We start from the raw sequence: 17,874 nt of genomic DNA on the forward strand, positions 1-17,874 counted from the left end.
AAATATAAAAAATGCAAAAAAAAATATCAAATAAAATAATATAGAAAATATTAAATAAAAGAAAATTAGGTGAACCAGAGGTGATTGGAGAACTCGTAGCTTGGGCACGTCCTGATTGGTGAAATAGCATCTTGAGCTTAGGCCTTCAAACCTTATGTGAACCACCGAATTCATGTCTGGTGCTCAACCTTCACAATCGAACCACCAAACTCGTGTCCCACATCTCGTGTCTAGAACTCACCGTGAATCTTGGTGTTTCTGGGTTGTTTTAGGGATTGGAGAACATGAACAAATTGGGAGACAGAGAGGAAACAAATGAAGAAGCATAAGGGATTGAGAAATGGTTACCCTAATTCTCTAAATGAGTTTCAATTTTTTTTTGTTTTTGAGGCTGCATGATTCTGCCTAAATGAGTTTGCGCGAGTTTGGTGATTTTGATTTAACCCGTATGAACTAAATAGACTTTTAAATTCATAAAAATTTAGAATTAATTATAGAGTTTGATAATCATGCTCACAAATTAATTAATATTATGAAGACGCAAGTGAACTAATATGCAATTTGAATTGCCACAAGGCTGGAGGAGTGGATTTGACACAAAACGTAAATGCATGCACCGCCAATATGTAAATGATGAGCATTATGAATCTTAAGGTGGGTCAGTTGTTGGATGATTTGAAAATGAATGATGTTGAAAGAAAGAAGCAGTTTCATACAACGAAGAGAAAAAAGGAGACAGAAACAGAAGGAACTACTGCTTATGAATTAACAGGCCCTTTGTCCTCACTCCAGTTGCACACTGCCAAATGGCCTTTGGTCTCTTATCAACCGAAACACCCCCGTGTTATGCTGCCTAATTTTCAAAAGGTGTCTAGTTATGTTTAAGAAAGAAATTTATGGCTTTCTAATAAGTTTTTTTTTTTTTTAACTTAGCTCAATAAGTTCAACTGTGAAGATTAATGAAGTTATTTGGTTAGGAACATTTGAAGATTGATTTTTTACGAAGTTTTATTATGACTCTTGTAGAAAAATTTATCAACAAACGTTAAAGAGAAGAAAATAAGCAGGTAGAATAAATTAACTTATAAATTTAAACTAACTTATAAATAAATTAAAATTATTTTTTAGAAAAGTTAAGTGAGATATTTTTTAGAAATTAGTTTATACACAAGTTAATTTTAACTCATGAAAAAAGATTAATCTTTTGTCTTTTTTCTTTCTATAAATATTTATTGAGAAATATATCCATACAGAAGGTATATTCTTTGTTAGTTAAAAGTGATAATAAAAGTAAAATACATATTATTTGTTGATTTTAGTTTTTTTTTTTTATCATCGTTGATTTTAGCTTATTGACATGCGCTTGTAAAAAAAAAACTTATTGACAAGCGTGTAATGAAAAGCTCCGTTTTATTATCTCATGATGATTGTCTTATTGACCTCCATCGTTTGATTAGGATGAGAGAGGGAACGAGGCTAAGGTACATAACTTTTTTCAAAAACTACTTTTTTAACAAAATGTTTCATTTAAGACCCCCATGTAGTATTCACATGAATGTACTTGTATAGTTTAGCTTTTGAACTTAAAATCACATGTTATATTAAAATAATTTTATGTCAATTAATTTACATGTTCAATAATTATCTTAATATATTATATTCAACTTCTTTTTTAAAAGAAAAAAGTAAAAAATAAAAATATAACACTACCTTAGTCTTATGAGAATAAATTATTATTTATATACATACTTTTTAATTTGATTTAATAATTTTTATGATATTTTTTTAAATAAAAATTAATTAAATTATTTATTCACAGATGCCCTAAATTATTGATTCAAATGGTGTGAGCTGGCAACACTAAATCAACTTGTAAGGAAAAATTAGAGTTTGATTCTTACGAAACAAACAACTTTACTCAAACATTTTTTTATTTAATAAAACAGATGAAAAAAATGGATTTAAGTTATTCCAGACATGCTTTATACCTTAGACTATGGATTGATCTTATAAGTGGCTCAAAAGTTTGTGGGAATAACTCAAAATTTCACCAAGAAATTAAAGACTTTAATTTTGATAGTTAAGAAAAATATTCCATTAAATTGTTTATTCAAATACACCCTTAAGTATTTCATTTCCTATCAACAAATTACAATAATAACCAAACTTGTATTATCATCCATCTCATGGTCTCAAGTCCTATAGTTCCAATAGAATATCCTCACAGCTTCAAACACTATCTCAATCAATTCCTAAAATCATTGTACATGTTCCCCTTGGTTCTTATGATTGAGGTGACCACAAATACCCTCTGTACATTATTTTCCCCAAAGCACCTTTCATTATTATGTTGTGTTTGAAAAACTATGCTTTGACCTTCTTTCTCTATCTTATGGCTGAAATAAGCTCCAACTTCATGTGGCACTGCCTAGAGAAGGAACAAAAGGGAAGCAGCAAAATTATGAAGGGAGCACACTTTACTAGTTTTGGGTGTGAGTGGAAAGGAATAGAGAAGTGATCATAACTGTATGGTTGAAGAAGGGCGTTGGAGACCCATGAAAAAGTGATTTGTGTAGAGTGTGACCAGCAATTTCAATGAAAACATATGAATATACAATAATGTGGTAAAGGAAACAGCCACCTACCCCAAGGATATGCATGATGGGTCTGTTTTTTATTATCCATCATTCTATCAATCTGTCACATTTAATTTAATATGACATAATTCATAAGCGTTAATGTGTCAAATTATCGGACACATCACAAATCTTGTTAATGATAGGGATAGAAATAAAAAAAAATTCAAATATCAAGAAGAAGAAACAAAGAAAAAATTATTAGAGATAAAAAATGAAATTCAAATATATATCATAGATCACTAATATATTTAAACCTTAATTATATATATCCTCATCTATTCCATATCACCAAACAATATGATGAAATTAGTTGAATCCAACTCTTTGTGAGCATAATAAAGTCTTGTGAAGAACTATTTTTCCCCTTTTCCAATTTTCCTCATGTAGGATATGCAACTTTCATGGCAATATTACTTGCAAGACCACGTTGAGTCTCATCATTTGTATCTATTAAAGGTGCCAACTTTCAATTTCGGTGTACTTTGTCCTCACAAGAATATAAGCCATTCAGAACCTGCTACTCAGGAATAATGTTAATGGCATAACTACATGTTATAGTGATACATACTAGTCAATACATAATGAAGAAATTGCCATTAAGCTTTTAGGTGAATTGATTGTTGATCATGTCTTTAAACATGAATCCTCTTTGGCCACTGCACAGAATGCACTGTGTATTAAAGATTAAAAAGATCAAGTTTAGGTGGGATACACTTGTCATGTGAGTTCCACCCAGACTTAGTGTCTTTCTTTCTCCTCACTCGTGGAGAAAGATCAAGCAGTGGTGAGTTAGAGATTTTCTACGGTGACCTTTTTTTCAAGTTTTAAGTACAAGTTTAAAATGCAAGAAAATGTGAGAAATGGATTACAAAGGAAAGAAAATATTGCAATCATGTTTTCTTCTAATGTTTGGAATACCAAAATAGACGAATGAAAGGAAGATAAACCATGAGCCCCACTATATTCGGTATTCCTTGTGCTCCTCCCAGTACGGTGGTGGGGTGCAGAGACACTCCAACACTCAAGTTAGAAGCATAGAGATAGACAAGTATTAATATGTGGGTTGAAATCAGAATCCATTACTTGAATCGTGATGATCCTTTTTTTATAGATGTGAGATTGGATTATCTAATCTTAATCTCTCTTCTAAGATAATGTAAACAAAGAAATATATGATTTTATCTTATCTTTTCTCTAATAATAGATGATATCCAATTTTAGAGGATATCTCTATCTTTCTGGTAGATAATATAAATAAAAAAATATATGATTTTATCTTATATTTCCTCTAATAATAAATAATATCTACTTTTAGGGGATATCTCTATTTTTCTTGTAAAAGATGGAGTTTCCCTCTTACCTTAATTATATCTACCAAATTCGATGTATTTTGTGTAGGTTACTCAGCTGGCCACCAAGTACAGAGGCTTGTTAAGTTCGAGTAGTACACATGCCCCTCAAGCTCTAAAGCTAGTTGTAAGAGCTTTGTAAAAATTTTCTAAGTCCTCTACTTTGATGTTGTTATCAATCAACCAAGTTCGAGTAGTACTCATACTAGTCTAACAGTAGTCAAGTCTGAGAAGGATTCTGATTTCCTTTTTTGCCAAGTTTTACCTTAATCTTAAAAGGAAATGGACGGGGTAGTTGTCTTCTACCAATTTATTTGGTTGAATATTCAAAGAGACATATTGTCAATTGTTACTTTGTTCAGATGCATTAAATGTTGTTATATGTTTTCTAAGAAAGCGTGATGGTTATATATTTTTTTTTATCGAGATGTTTTTAGAATATTTCAATGTCACCTCCATTCAACGTGTCGTGCTTCATGAAACTAAACCCATGTTTGTGTGACACCCTCTACCCTTACAATTATAACTAACTAATTAAATAAATCATACAAAATTTAATTAAAAGATTATAAACACATAATAATAAAAGAAGGAAAAAAAAACATGCAAAATTAATTAATAATTTTTCTTTTTAAACACATTTAATTTAAATCAATTCAAAAGGATAAAGGTTCACATCCACTTAGTGAAAACATAATAGAATTTTTTTTTTAATAAAAGGTAAGATTATCCCGGCTCAAAACAAGGTCGTTCACTCTAAATAAATAATAGAAAGAAACTAAAGTAGAAAACTATAACGCAATTATATCATTCAGTAAATCATAACATGTGAAAATCATAATATGCGAAGTAAAATCCTATGTCTCAATGTCACACTTATCAGAGCATATCCCTATCACATACTAAGTCTCTCCATCTCTAGCATGTGACTCATCATATGAAGCCTCACCTGAAACAAAGTGGCAATCAGCCCAAACACTAACACACACCAGGAGTGAGTTATCACATTCGTATATAATAAAATATTAGAGCATGTGAAACATATAATACTTAAAGCTGAATGTATATAAGTAACATTACTGCACAAAATCGCACACATTATTCACACTCATTCAAGTTTATACACTCCATAAAATAACATCAACCACAATTGTTAACTCAATGAAATTCAAACACAAGCGTTATGCAACAATTATACTAAGACTCAAGCCTATATGTAATGTGGTACCATGTCAGTGAAAAATAACACTGGGGCGCTTACGAGTACATGACAAAGCACACCACACAATGGGTATACTCGATCACTCTCACTAAGTAACATCATAAGGTGACCAGTCAGGGTTACTCTGTTTTGCGAGAATGTCCCAACCACATGGGATCAACATGGGCTTAAAGGAGCATTTAAACCGAGTATCTTTACCCCTAAGGCCTAGACTCCGAAGAATCCGTTTGGGTCTCACCTTCCTGATTCAGGTCCAACCCCTAAAATATTTTTTTTTACACGCAGACACTGTTTATGAGTTATATAATACCCACGACCTCACTCTTATATTTCAAACATATTTAACAAATTGCGCTATAGTTTAACCCTTCAGGATCCTAACTAGGAATCCTACAATTTCCTTTAACGCTGCGCATAAAAGTTCTCTCAAGGTAAACACTGGTCGGGTTACTGTATAACTCATAACTCACATGACAAGTAATATCACTACAAATATCAAACATACACTCATTCACAACCATATTTCATGTCTAAAGTTTAACATTTCACACTTTAACTAATTATAAAATATACTCAACAATTAAATAACAATGTATCATAATAATAATAACATACAATATTTAACTTCAAGACTTATAAACAAATAACTATAAAATACACATAATATATATAAGTATATTATATTCTATATATATATATATATACATACATATATATATATATATATATATATATATATATATATATATAACATATAAAAGTATTAAATATATATTAATATAAAATAATCACAATAATATCAAATATATCATTAAGTAAATACAAATTATATATAACAATAAAATATATATACTCATATTGATTTCTATGAACAACATGTATACCTATATTCTAAATATATTTCAACTAAGTTACCAACATCAAGAAAATGCCTAATTACAATGTGAATACAACTTTAGTTAATTTCTTTAAATAATTTTAGCCAATTCAATTATCCAACAATCCCTACACATATGAATTTCATGACGAGAAATCATCCACGTGAAATAAAATATAAAGTTTGTAAAAAGAAAACAGTATCAATATATATGTACACGTATACACTGCGGTGTGAAAAAAAATAAATAAATAAAAATAAAAAGAACAAGATTGAAAAGCCAACATATCTGGTATAAACAAAATCACCACCACACAATTTTTATGCTAATTATAAAGAATTCTAATTCCTAAGGTACACACCTAACACAGGAACACATCAATCCTACAACAATCTCGCAACAGAACACCAATTGGTTCATCAAACACACTCAATCCGCGATTAAACATGAAAACATAATTAAATTCATAAACACCCCAAAATAACCCAAAAATTGACCCTCTAGGGATCCCTACACATGTTCATTCTAATTTTCAAGCGTGAGTAACTCATCCCTTACCTCGAGGTAGTCGCTTAAATGTTCTCTGTTAGCAATGGTGGCGTCTCTGGTGCTCTCTAGAGCTCCTCCTCTGGTTACTCTGTTAGGGTTCTTGTGCGTCAGAAAAGAAAAAGAGATAAAAGTGTTTCGTAAAAGCTGCTCTAGGTTAACATTTGGTTTATATAGTGGAGATTTATGACCTAATTATATATATATTTATTTATTTATTTATTAACTTATTACTGTATTATTTATTTATTAACAATTACGGCTGTTACAGTTTGCACAAGTTGACCAATCAACTTCTTAGACTAAGACTAGATTAAGGCCAACTAGTTGAGAATATTAGATCCAAATGTTTTGAATGCCTTAACCTTGTGTTTAGATAAGGAATTTCAAAATTTCAAGGAATTTGAAATGTCTAGAATTTGAATTGCTTTGATTTTAATTTCCTACATTTTCAAATGCTTTGTTTGGATAAATCAATTCAAATTTTTTCCATTTTAAATTCTTTGTTTGGACGGGGCAATTCAATTTCCTCCATATGCAAAATTTCAATTTTATATTTTAAATAGATGAAATTTTAATATTAAACTTTATAGAAAATAAACACAATCTAATTTTGAAATATTAATTTAAAAAAAAATTCAATTTTTAATAATTTATAAATATAAAATATTGATAATTTTAACTAGGGTTGGTTTGTCTGACACCAACGTCGGCTAGGATTTGTTTGGCCGACACCGGCTAGGGTCTTTTTGAACGACATTGACCAAGACTATTTTTAGCCAACATCAGCCTAAAAAATCCTAGCAGACGTTGACAAAAAAATATATCCAATATCAGCTAAAAAATAGCTTGGTCGATGCCGACCAATATAACCTACCCGATGTCGGCTGAAAAACATCATTGGTCAACGTTGGCCGAAAAATCCCTAGTCAAAGTTGGCTAAAAAATAGCTCAGACCAATGTCGGAAAAAAAATCCTACCCAACATCAGCTATAAAATAGTCTTGGTTGATGTTGGCTAAAAAATAGCTATGACCGATGTTGACCGAAAAATCTCTAATGAATGTCGACTATAAGAACCTAGTCGATATCGACTAAAAATAGTCATGTCTGATATCGGTCAAAAATACCTAGATGGTGTTAGCAGAAAAAATTCTAGCCAACATCAACCAAAAAACTTAGCTAATGTGGTTAAGAAATAGTTGTGGCTGATGTCAGCCAGAAAACCCTAGTCGATGTCAGCAAAAAAATCATAACCGATGTCGGCTAAGAAAATCTAGATGACATAAGCCAAAACACCCTAGCTAACATCGGCTAAAAAATAACCCTAGTCGATATTGGCTAAAAAATAGCTTTGACTGATGTTGGCTGAAAAAACCTAGCTGACGTCGACTGAAAAATCCTAACAGGTGTCTATTCAAAAGTTAGTCATGACCGATGTTAGTAGAAAAATCTAGCCAACGTCGACAAAAAAAAATCATTAGTTAACATCAATTGAAAAAACCTTGATGACAACGGCCAAAAAAATCATTGACCGACGTTAGCAAAAAAATTTCATGACTAACGTCAGTGAGAAAATAACCCTAACCAACATCATCTAAAAAAAATCTTAGCCGATATCGGCAAAAAATAGTTTTGATTGACATCATACAAAAAAATTCTGACAAAATTTTTTTGGCCAATGTCAGTGAAAAACAACTTATGTCGATATCGGTCGTAAAAACTTTGGTCACTCGTAGCTGTGAGTGTTGAACGAGAAAGAGTTGTGAGCAAGAACGTGAGTTAGAGTGAGTATTTTCAGAAAAAAAAATTCAAATTCTATACTTTTTTAGAGAATTTGAAATCTCACTGTTTTAGTCAATCAAAATGATTCATAAAAATACCAAAAATTAAATCTCCTTTCAAATACTCTATCCAAACAAGTTATTTTATCACAAATCATTTTAAATTCTTTGAAAAAATAAATTCTTCCGTTAAATTGGTCCATCCAAACACACTGCAATTGTCTTGACATGATACCAAAATAAGAGGAAGTAGGATGTTTGAAAATTCAATATATCCATATTCTTAAATTAACATTTTAAGCATATTTTGATGATTTTTAACTGTCAAACTATTCAAACATGAGATTTTTAAATTTTCCAGAATAAAAGGTACTCAAAATTTACATTTGCATATAAAATTCATACATACCAAGTGCTAACATCTACGCAAGAGGAATAGATAAATAGTGACTGATAAATTAAATATTACACTGGTTCAGTTCAGCAGCAATGTAGTACGATTCTAGTTTACTATCACAAAAAGAAATATTCTACTTACAGTAAAGATTCTCAGGTAGGCAAATTTACTGTACAGGGGTCCTTTTAGAAACAATTTACGGAAGAGGGTCTCTTTTAAAACAAATTACAGAGGCGGTCTTTTTCTTACGTGGGTGTCGTCATTGATACTGATGGGAAGCCTGAACCGCCAGTGACAATGGCGGGATAGGGGGTGCCGAAAAGCGTACCGCCATTCCTCCTGGCGGGACATGCCTATGTTGGCAGTCCCACCATTGGAGCTGGCAGGATAGGAGATAATACAAATTTATTTTTGCTAAAAATAATACTACTACGTATTCTAAAATAATATAATGATAATACCTGAATAACATAACCGCATATGAAGGAAGCTTTTCCTCTAGTTTGAGTAAGGCAACAGCATCTGCCATCATTAAATCACAATTAACTAAAACCAAAAACTAAATTCATTTTTATTTTAATCACAAAAAATAACTCACAATTAACTAAAAACTGAAATCAGATTTATTTTTATTTCAAGAGTTTAATGTCCAATCCTTTTTATTTACAAAACAGTTAAGACCGCTGGAGAAAAAAAATCACAATTAACTAAAACTGAAACCAAATTAATTCATTTTTATTTTAATTTGATAAAAACTAAAATAGTTAGAAAAAAATAAAGAATGCCACAACCAAAATGGTGTGAAATTTAACGCTGCTGAAATTTCTCGTTTTGTCCCTTTTCCGTTAGTTTCTCGAGAAATCGACAAAAACAAAATAAAAATTGAATGGAAAATTCAAAAGAGATTCTCATTCTTGCAGGCCTATCCCGCCAGCTCTAATGGCAGGACTGTTCACGTAGGCATGTCCCGCCAGGAGGAATGGCGGTACGCTTTTCTCGTCCTATCCTGTCATTGTCATTGGCGATTCAGGCTTCCCGCCAGTGTCAATGACGGCACCCACATAAGAAAAAGACCCCCTCTGTAATTTGTTTTAAAAGAGATCCTCTTCCGTAAATTGTTTCTAAAAGGACTCCTATACACTAAATTTGTCTTCTCAGGTATGCTTACATTCAGAAATTCTACCTACTCGGGGACCCATTCCAACTTTTTTAGTGCTGAGATTACAGTGTTACCATTGCTTTTCCCACATTACAATGGACGTGATATGCATGATGTTTTAGTGTTTTGTCAGGACTTGCATGAATAAGTCACACATAGCTTTGTGACATGGTACACCAACTCTTATTGTCAGGGGTGCCAGTTTGATTCCTTGCAGTTAGGATTTGTTTGGTAAGGGGAGAAGAAATATAGAGAGAGGAGAAATAGGTAGGTGAGAAGAGAAAAAAAGAAAAAGAAGTGAGAAATAAAAGTATTTTGGTGGAAGAGAAATATAATAGAAATATTTAAATTAAAGTTATCTAGTATTATTATTTATTTTATGTACTTATTTATTAATGTAATATTAAACTAATAAAAAATGGGTGAAGGTAACAGATGTTCTACATGTACATGTTCTGGCAAAACAGTACGGGATAGGGAGCTGCACCTCATTTCTGCACAAATCTGCTCATATTAGAGTGAAATTTTTTAGGTGTGGGATCCTTTTTTTTAATATATTTGTTCTCTTCAGTGTTACCAAACCACTCACACTTCCCGAGATCTTCACAATTCTTCACCTCACCTCGCTCCTTCCACTCTCCTGTGCACTGCAAGACCGTCCCTTAGGGACTAAATGACTAGCCACAACTAAGTAAATTGCTTGTAGTTTAGGTTTATGCAATAATCTCAAGTGGTCTTTACTGGTAGTTCCAGCATGTTATTATTAGTGTCCTACTCGATAGTATTGGGTACCTCCATGTTATCCCACTTTTTATTCATTAAAAAACAAAAACTTCAATTTTGGTGTTTTGAAGATGAAGAGCTATGAAAATTACATTACTGTATCTCTCTATAGTTTGTACTCCTAGGATCAACTTTTCCTCTTTAAAAATAAAGGTGAAAAGTAAAGAATGTGATATTAATAATTTAATATAATTTAAAAATAAAAAAATCTTACATGTCAAACTTTATTTATTTTCCGATCAAATTCAGATTAGTCAAGGTCATTTTTCTTTTAATGAATAATTTTAACTTAGAATCTAATTCATTTTCACAAAACTAACTTAAAATGTGGGAATAGACTAAGTTTTAAGTTGTATAAAGACTACACTGATTATAGCTCCAATTAATGTGGAATTTCAAGTCACCCTTCATGCTCAAAATTTGATATCTATAGTGTGGGTAGTCCAATAATAGACACTTATGCATGATAAAATCCAAGGAAAGTCAATTATATACATCATTTCATAGTGGCAACAAATACTAGTCCTTATGCATAAGTCCACGCTAAGATAATATCCGGCAATTTTAACATACAACTTAACGGCTTGAATATGACTTGAATATGTTAGTGTTCTCTTACATATATACTCAAATTTTATTTTTGATTCTTGATAAAAAAAATTTATTTTTGCTTCTTAATATTTAAAAAGTTTTCTTTTGTATTCCTGTCGTTAGTATTTTTTTGTTAAGTGACCGTTAGTATTTTAAATATGAATTGTTATTTTTTCGTTGTGACCGTTAGTATTTTAAATATGAATTGTAGCGGTCTTAAAGCCGCCAATATTCATGTTAAAATTATAATTATAATTTTTTACGACTAAAAACCGTCATAATCAATTAAAAACCGTCATAATCAATTAAAGGAGGAAAAAAAATCTAATATCCATTTTGTTTTTTCCTTCATCATGGTTTCAATTTAAATCAAACATCAACCAAGAAGAACATATGAACACACCCAATCAGAACTCTCAAACAACATGAACACAATGCACAATCGAAACAAAAAAGAACATAGAAACACAGGAGAAGGACAAAAAAGAGAAAGAACACACACAAGATGGTGCAGGCGGCGCGACGGCATCGGGGTTTGGTGTAGACAGCATGCGGCGGAGCTGGTAGGGGTCGTGTCAGCGTCATTGAAGGCGCAAGGGTGCAGGTGTTTGGAGGCAGAAGGGTCATTCGCAATCAAATCTGGAGGAGGAGGCAGCATGCAACGTTAAAGGAGGGTGGTGGGATTGGTGTGCGACATCAGAGGAGGGTGGCGGGGTTGGTGTGCGGTGGTTTTTCTTTCAAATCTCTCTCTCTCTCTTCCAAATCTTGTTCCTTATCTCTTTTTCCCTCCTTTAATTGATTCTAGTGGTTTTTAATCGCCATAAGCAGTTTTAAAACCACCACAAATCGTATTTTTAATACTTTAGCAGCCACGTCCCCAATTAACAAAGAAATCCTAATGACAGGGATAAAAACAAAACTTTTAAATGTCAGGGATCAAAAATGAAGAAAAAAATTATCAGCTATCAAAAACGAAATTCAGATATATATTAAGGAACGCTGACATATTTAAGCCTACAACTTAATATACAATTAGAATGATTTTTTAGAATGACCTAAAAATTGTGTGGATGTCTTTAGTATAATTAATGTGTATGACATGACATAAGGGAATGTGCAACTGCTACCTAGGTTCTGAAGAGATCTTGATAAATCCTGACTCCGTTCTTCACGTGTTCCCTTTTTTACTGTAACTATTCTTGTACAAAAAAATAAATAAATCAACGTTGATAAAAGATGATTTGTGTACAATCTCCTAGAAGGATCAACGACAATACCTCCAAGTCTATTTAAGAAGATCTTCAATTTTGAGAATTGATATCCGTGGAAGAGATATCCAAATCAGCATTGTGGCTAGCTCAAACCAAATGTCACCAAAAGCTCAAGCATGATATTTGGATCAAAAAGAATATATGCAGAGAAAGCTCATGAAATCCTGGTCCATCCCGCAAATCTAGGGGGATTCTTTCATTTTAGTGAACCTTCTTCGGCCATCTTACCAGTAATCTTTACATGAACAAATACCACCCTTAAAATGATGAAAGCGATATGAATCTCTCACCACAATTACTCGATCTGAAATCTTAGAGACATACTTAATCCAGTTATGGCAATCACCACAAACACGAAGGTTTTTAAAAACATGGATAGGAGTTGAGCTAGACAAACTAAGCAATCCAAAAGCAATTGCCAGTTTCTCACTGTGAATAATTTGTGTTGGACCCTTTTGACGTCGTTCTGCATCATTCAAAAGGCTATTGGTCTGTGGTATGTAACCATTTTCAGCTGCCAGTTCATTCAAATCTCGGAGATATTCATATATCTTATCTACATTAGGGTGTTTCTGATCACCAGCAAAAAATGCATGAACTGAGTTATTAACCTCTATCCAGCTACGACCAGGCTCTTTTTTAACACCTCTATCTTTCATCATTTGCCTTGTCCGATCCCTACAACCCCATTTCCCAGTCACTGCATACATATTTGAAAGCAGAACATAGGTTGCTGAATCTTTGGGTTCCAGTTCCAGAAGATGACTAGCAGCAAACTCTCCAATATCAATATTCTTATGAACAATACAAGCACTTAAAAGGGTCCTACAGACCATTGCATCTGGTTGAATTGGCATCTCCTCAACAAATCTCCTTGCACGGCTTAAAAGACCAGACCGCCCAAGAAGATCCACAACACATGCATAATGTTCAGGTTTTGGCACCAAACCATGAACTTCCCTCATTGATTGAAAATACTTAATTCCCTCATCAACCAAACCCACATGGCTACATGCTGATAAAACTCCCACGAAGGTGACATGATTTGGCAATACACCAAGCTGCTTCATATCCTCAAAAAGGCTTAATGCTTTAAATCCATGACCATGTTGAGAATAACCAGTAAGCATGGCATTCCAAGAAATCTCATTTTTCTCAGGCATTTCAAAAAACTGTCTCTCAGCATCATCAATGTTACCACATTTTGCATATAGTGTGATCAAAACATTAGAAACTTCAGTTTCTGAATCATGGCCAGTTTTTATAATCATGGCATGAATCTGCTTCCCTAGTTTAACATTAGCAACATTGGCAGCAGCACTAACTGCAGGACCAAATGTGAATGAATTGATTTCTTGTCCAGCTTTACTCATTTGAGAAAATAGACTTAGTGCTTCCTCACAATGTCCACTTTGTGCAAAACCAGATATCAATGAGTTCCATGATATATTATCTTTAGAAAATATTTTATCAAAAGCAAAGTATGCATCTCGTACTTTCCCACACCTAGCATAAAGACTAACAAGTGCATTACCAACTGAAAGATCATCTGAATAACCAGAGACACATGCCTGAGCATGAATTTGCTGTCCTTGATTAAGTGCTTGGATACCCGCACATGCACTAATTGCACTTGCAAATCCTATATTATCAGAGTGTATCCCTTGATCTTGCATTTCTTTAAAGAGGTTAAGAGCTTCAGCAAACTTTTCATGCTGTGCGTACCCAGCAATCATGGCTGTCCAAGAAACAACATCTTTTTCTTTTAGTCTTCTAAAGATTTTAAGGGCATGATCCAATTTTCCTAATTTAGCATACATGTCAATAAGCACACTAGAGACATACACATTGAACTGAAAGCCAGTTTTTAGGACTTGAGTGTGAATTTGTTCTCCTAAATCAACAGCCCTCAAAGAAGAGCAAGTTCTCAAAATACTTGGATAGGTGAATTGATTTGGTTCAATGCCTTCCATCTGCATCTGAGTAAATATTTTAAATGATTCATTTAGATTGTCTAGCAGGCCATAAGCTACAAGCATCACATTCCACAACACCACATTTTCAGTTTCAGTTGAAAGGAAAAATTCATGGGCAGTTTTTATATCCGAGCATTTCACATAAAGATCAAGCAGTGCACCTTCCAAGATAATATCTGAAGACATCCCAGCCTTTATAGCATACGAGTGGAATTGCTTTCCTACCAGAAGAGCCCCAACTGATGAACAGGCACTCAAAAGACTTGCAACTGTAACACAGTCAGGCTTTAGGCAATCAAGACACATTTTCTTAAACAACTCTAAAGCTTTGTCACTATATCCTTGTTGAGATAAACCAGAGATGAGCGAATTATATGAAACTTCATCCCTCTGCAACATTGCATTAAAAACCTGCTCAGCAGGTATAAAGTTCCCCAAACGTGAATATAATGTCACAAGGGCATTGCAAACATAGGTTTCCAAAGAGAACCCCTGCTTCAGAACAAGGCCATGGAGCTGCTCTCCGACCTTATAAAACTCTACTTTTGTACAGGCACTTAGAACACTCGAAAAAATGTAAGGGGTAGGATAGACTCCCGATGTGTGCATCTGACAAAACAGAAGAACCGCCTCTTCTTCACACCCACTTTGTGATAAACCGGATAGCATAGCTACCCAAGAAACACTATCCCTCTTCTGTAAACCGTCAAAAACCTTCTTAGCTGAATTCAAAAACCCATTTTTAAAATATAAATCAATCAGAGGATTACATACAATCAAACTATTCTCATAACCATGAGTTATAGTCCTTGCATGTATCTTCTCCAAACAGTGGAAAGGAACATCACCACCACCACAACCCCTCAAAACCCCAGCATAAGTTCTCTCATCAGGCTTCACCTTTTCCTGCAACATTCGCCTAAACAAACCCAGAACACGACCCGCCATCTTCCCAGCAACAAACCTGTGCAAAACCTTGTTCCAACAAGACAACGGTCTAACAGGCATTTCATCAAACACCGTAACTGCACCATCCAAGTCACCAAAGGCAATGTACAAGTCCATAAGACGCTCACACAAAACCACTTCTGCACAAAAACCCATCTTCAGAATCTTCCCATGAAGCTTCCAACCATCAGAAAACCACCCAGAACTCAAACACCCATCTAAAAGCCACAAATAGGTCTGGGAATTCGCACGAACCCCACGTTCTTCCATGAGGTGCAAGAAATTGATTCCATTTGCTTCTCCTTCGTCGTTGCTGTAGGCATAGCTCAATGCAGTGTTACTGAAAGCCGCAAAACTCAAATTTCCAGACAGTAACTGCACCGAGAAAAGAGAAAAGGAAAAAAAAAACTTTCAGCACAAGAACCGTGAGTATAACCAAGTAACTTCGAATTTAGCATTACCTTGTGATCATTGAAAATGGGTTTGGGAAAATTTTGAAGTGGGAATTTGCATTGGCGTGGAAAAGAATAGGCCTTGGGACATAGGAAGAAGAAGGGACGAAGAGAAAGGGAAGAAATAAGCATAGAGGGTAGTCGTTGGTAGTTGTCACGAATGTTTGTTTCAGTTTCGTTCATGAAACAGTTGGAATTAACATAACTGGGTAACCCTGTTTTGTTGTTTTTTTGCACAATTTACTGTTCCAAGAACTTTTGAAAGAAAAAAAAAATTGATACTACAGGTCTAAATTGTTTTCTGTTATATGAATTCTTTTCTTTCAAAAGTTCTCATAATAGTCAATTTTTAATCAAATTATAAATTATAAGCTTAAATACATATTTTACTGTCTTGTGTTGTCAAAACAATTTCCTATCGTATAATTTGCTACTTATTTGTAAAACTTTGTGAATTTTATTAGGAATGAGCATGATCCAATACAGTTTCTTGTTGAATTTTGAGTAGTCCTGACTTCAACAAAACAAAAGTGGAACTCATGAAGAGAGAGAGGGAAAGATTGATGTAAATCTGGAAGAATTGAGGACAACTCCAATTCAAGAGGGGAAGAATTATATGAAGTATGAATCATAATAACATTTTGATTTTTGAGTGATCAAGTCCAAAGACATTAAGATCCAAAATATAGTATAGCAAACAAAGAATGAAAATAAAGAGCGGAATTGCTTATTTTATTTTGTAGAATTTCAAATCATTATTCGAAAATATAATGAAGATTTGAGATAGATTTCATTATGATTAATTATTAATTTTTATTAGGATTTGTTCTAATTTATTTTTGGTATTTTTTTAGACGAGGATAATATCATTTATATAGATTTGCTATTATTAAGAACTTGTCCTTTTTTTAAGAACTTTTCCTATTACTTGTGTTTTTATGTCATGTCCCATTGGGGGAAAAACTTTTCAATTTAGAAAAATCAAATTGAATTGTACTTTCTTTTCCTGTGAGAGTTTTTTTTTTTTTTTGAAGAATTAAATATAATCTTATCAAGACATTGGGACAATTATTATGACATTTTTATAGTGCCGCTTGATGTTTTAAGTGGGATGATCATTCCCTATAAGAATTGAAAATAAATATCTAAACTTAAACTTTTTAAGGTAATCCATGTTAGTTGATGTATTAATACCATTTGGTATCATGTCACGGTATTAGAGCTTTGTCTCCTTGAATTTCAAGTCTGAGTTTTCTTTATTTAAATCCTATAAAAAAAATATTTCTAATTTCAACCATCTTTCCCTCTGTGTTCAACTTGCTGATGTCTTGTATGAAGTTCTTCTATTCTTTTTCTTTGAATTTTGTTTCATTTCTTGTGTGATTTTTTGCTTTTCATTTGTATCTTTTTCATAATCAATCTTTGTTTTGTGTTCCACATCAAATATCTTATTGAATTTTGAGTCCAATGCTCCAAGCTGCATGATAAAAAAAAAAAAAAGGAAATGCATGCAAAATATAAGAGAAACTCCTACAAAGTATAATCTAAACAAATTAAATTAAAAGACAATACTCAATGTTTATCCATTTTTTAGGTGGATAAACAAATTAAATTAAAATCCTACAAAGTATAATCTAAACAAACTTCAATTTTTACTGTAGTTTGGTTTTCAATATAAAAAAATATTTATCAATTTCCAAATCAGATCTTTGTAAGACAATACTCAATGTTTATCCATTTTTTAGGTGGATTTATGTGTAAGAAACAAAGGGATAAGGAGAAGAAAAAGAGAGATAAAAAATGTGATGAAAATGAGATAAAAGAAAATTGTAAAACATGCGTATGGAAAAAAAAAATGTTTGAGGGTATTTTCGTCCAAG

At 32.8% G+C, this 17,874-nt stretch overlaps 1 protein-coding gene across 2 annotated transcripts; it reads right to left on the reverse strand.

The window, feature by feature from the left end:
- Positions 1 to 11,652: 11,652 nt before the first annotated feature.
- LOC114383510 (pentatricopeptide repeat-containing protein At4g13650-like) lies at positions 11,653 to 16,238 on the reverse strand. 2 transcript variants are annotated; one of them, XM_028343202.1, is made up of 4 exons: positions 16,004 to 16,238; positions 12,625 to 15,917; positions 12,475 to 12,540; positions 11,653 to 12,242 (listed from the first exon to the last, which is right to left on the reverse strand). In XM_028343202.1, exons 1-2 carry the CDS (start codon positions 16,175 to 16,177, stop codon positions 12,843 to 12,845), a joined length of 3,249 nt encoding a protein of 1,082 aa, XP_028199003.1. In that variant the 5' UTR covers positions 16,178 to 16,238; the 3' UTR covers positions 11,653 to 12,242; positions 12,475 to 12,540; positions 12,625 to 12,842. The 2 variants fall into 2 exon arrangements, with proteins under 2 accessions (XP_028199003.1, XP_028198997.1); XM_028343196.1 differs by having other exon boundaries at positions 12,475 to 15,917.
- Between the last annotated feature and the right edge of the window lie 1,636 nt (positions 16,239 to 17,874).

This window comes from Glycine soja, chromosome 2, assembly GCF_004193775.1.
Source record: "Glycine soja cultivar W05 chromosome 2, ASM419377v2, whole genome shotgun sequence".
NCBI classification, from domain to species: domain Eukaryota; kingdom Viridiplantae; phylum Streptophyta; class Magnoliopsida; order Fabales; family Fabaceae; genus Glycine; species Glycine soja.

Bases quoted from the DNA above. Each gene is read 5' to 3' on its own strand.
- LOC114383510 (XM_028343202.1), bottom strand. From the start codon at position 16,177: ATGAACGAAACTGAAACAAACATTCGTGACAACTACCAACGACTACCC. The intron at 15,918-16,003 runs GTAATGCTAAAT...TTCTCGGTGCAG, and splicing joins CCATTTTCAATGATCACAAG to TTACTGTCTGGAAATTTGAG.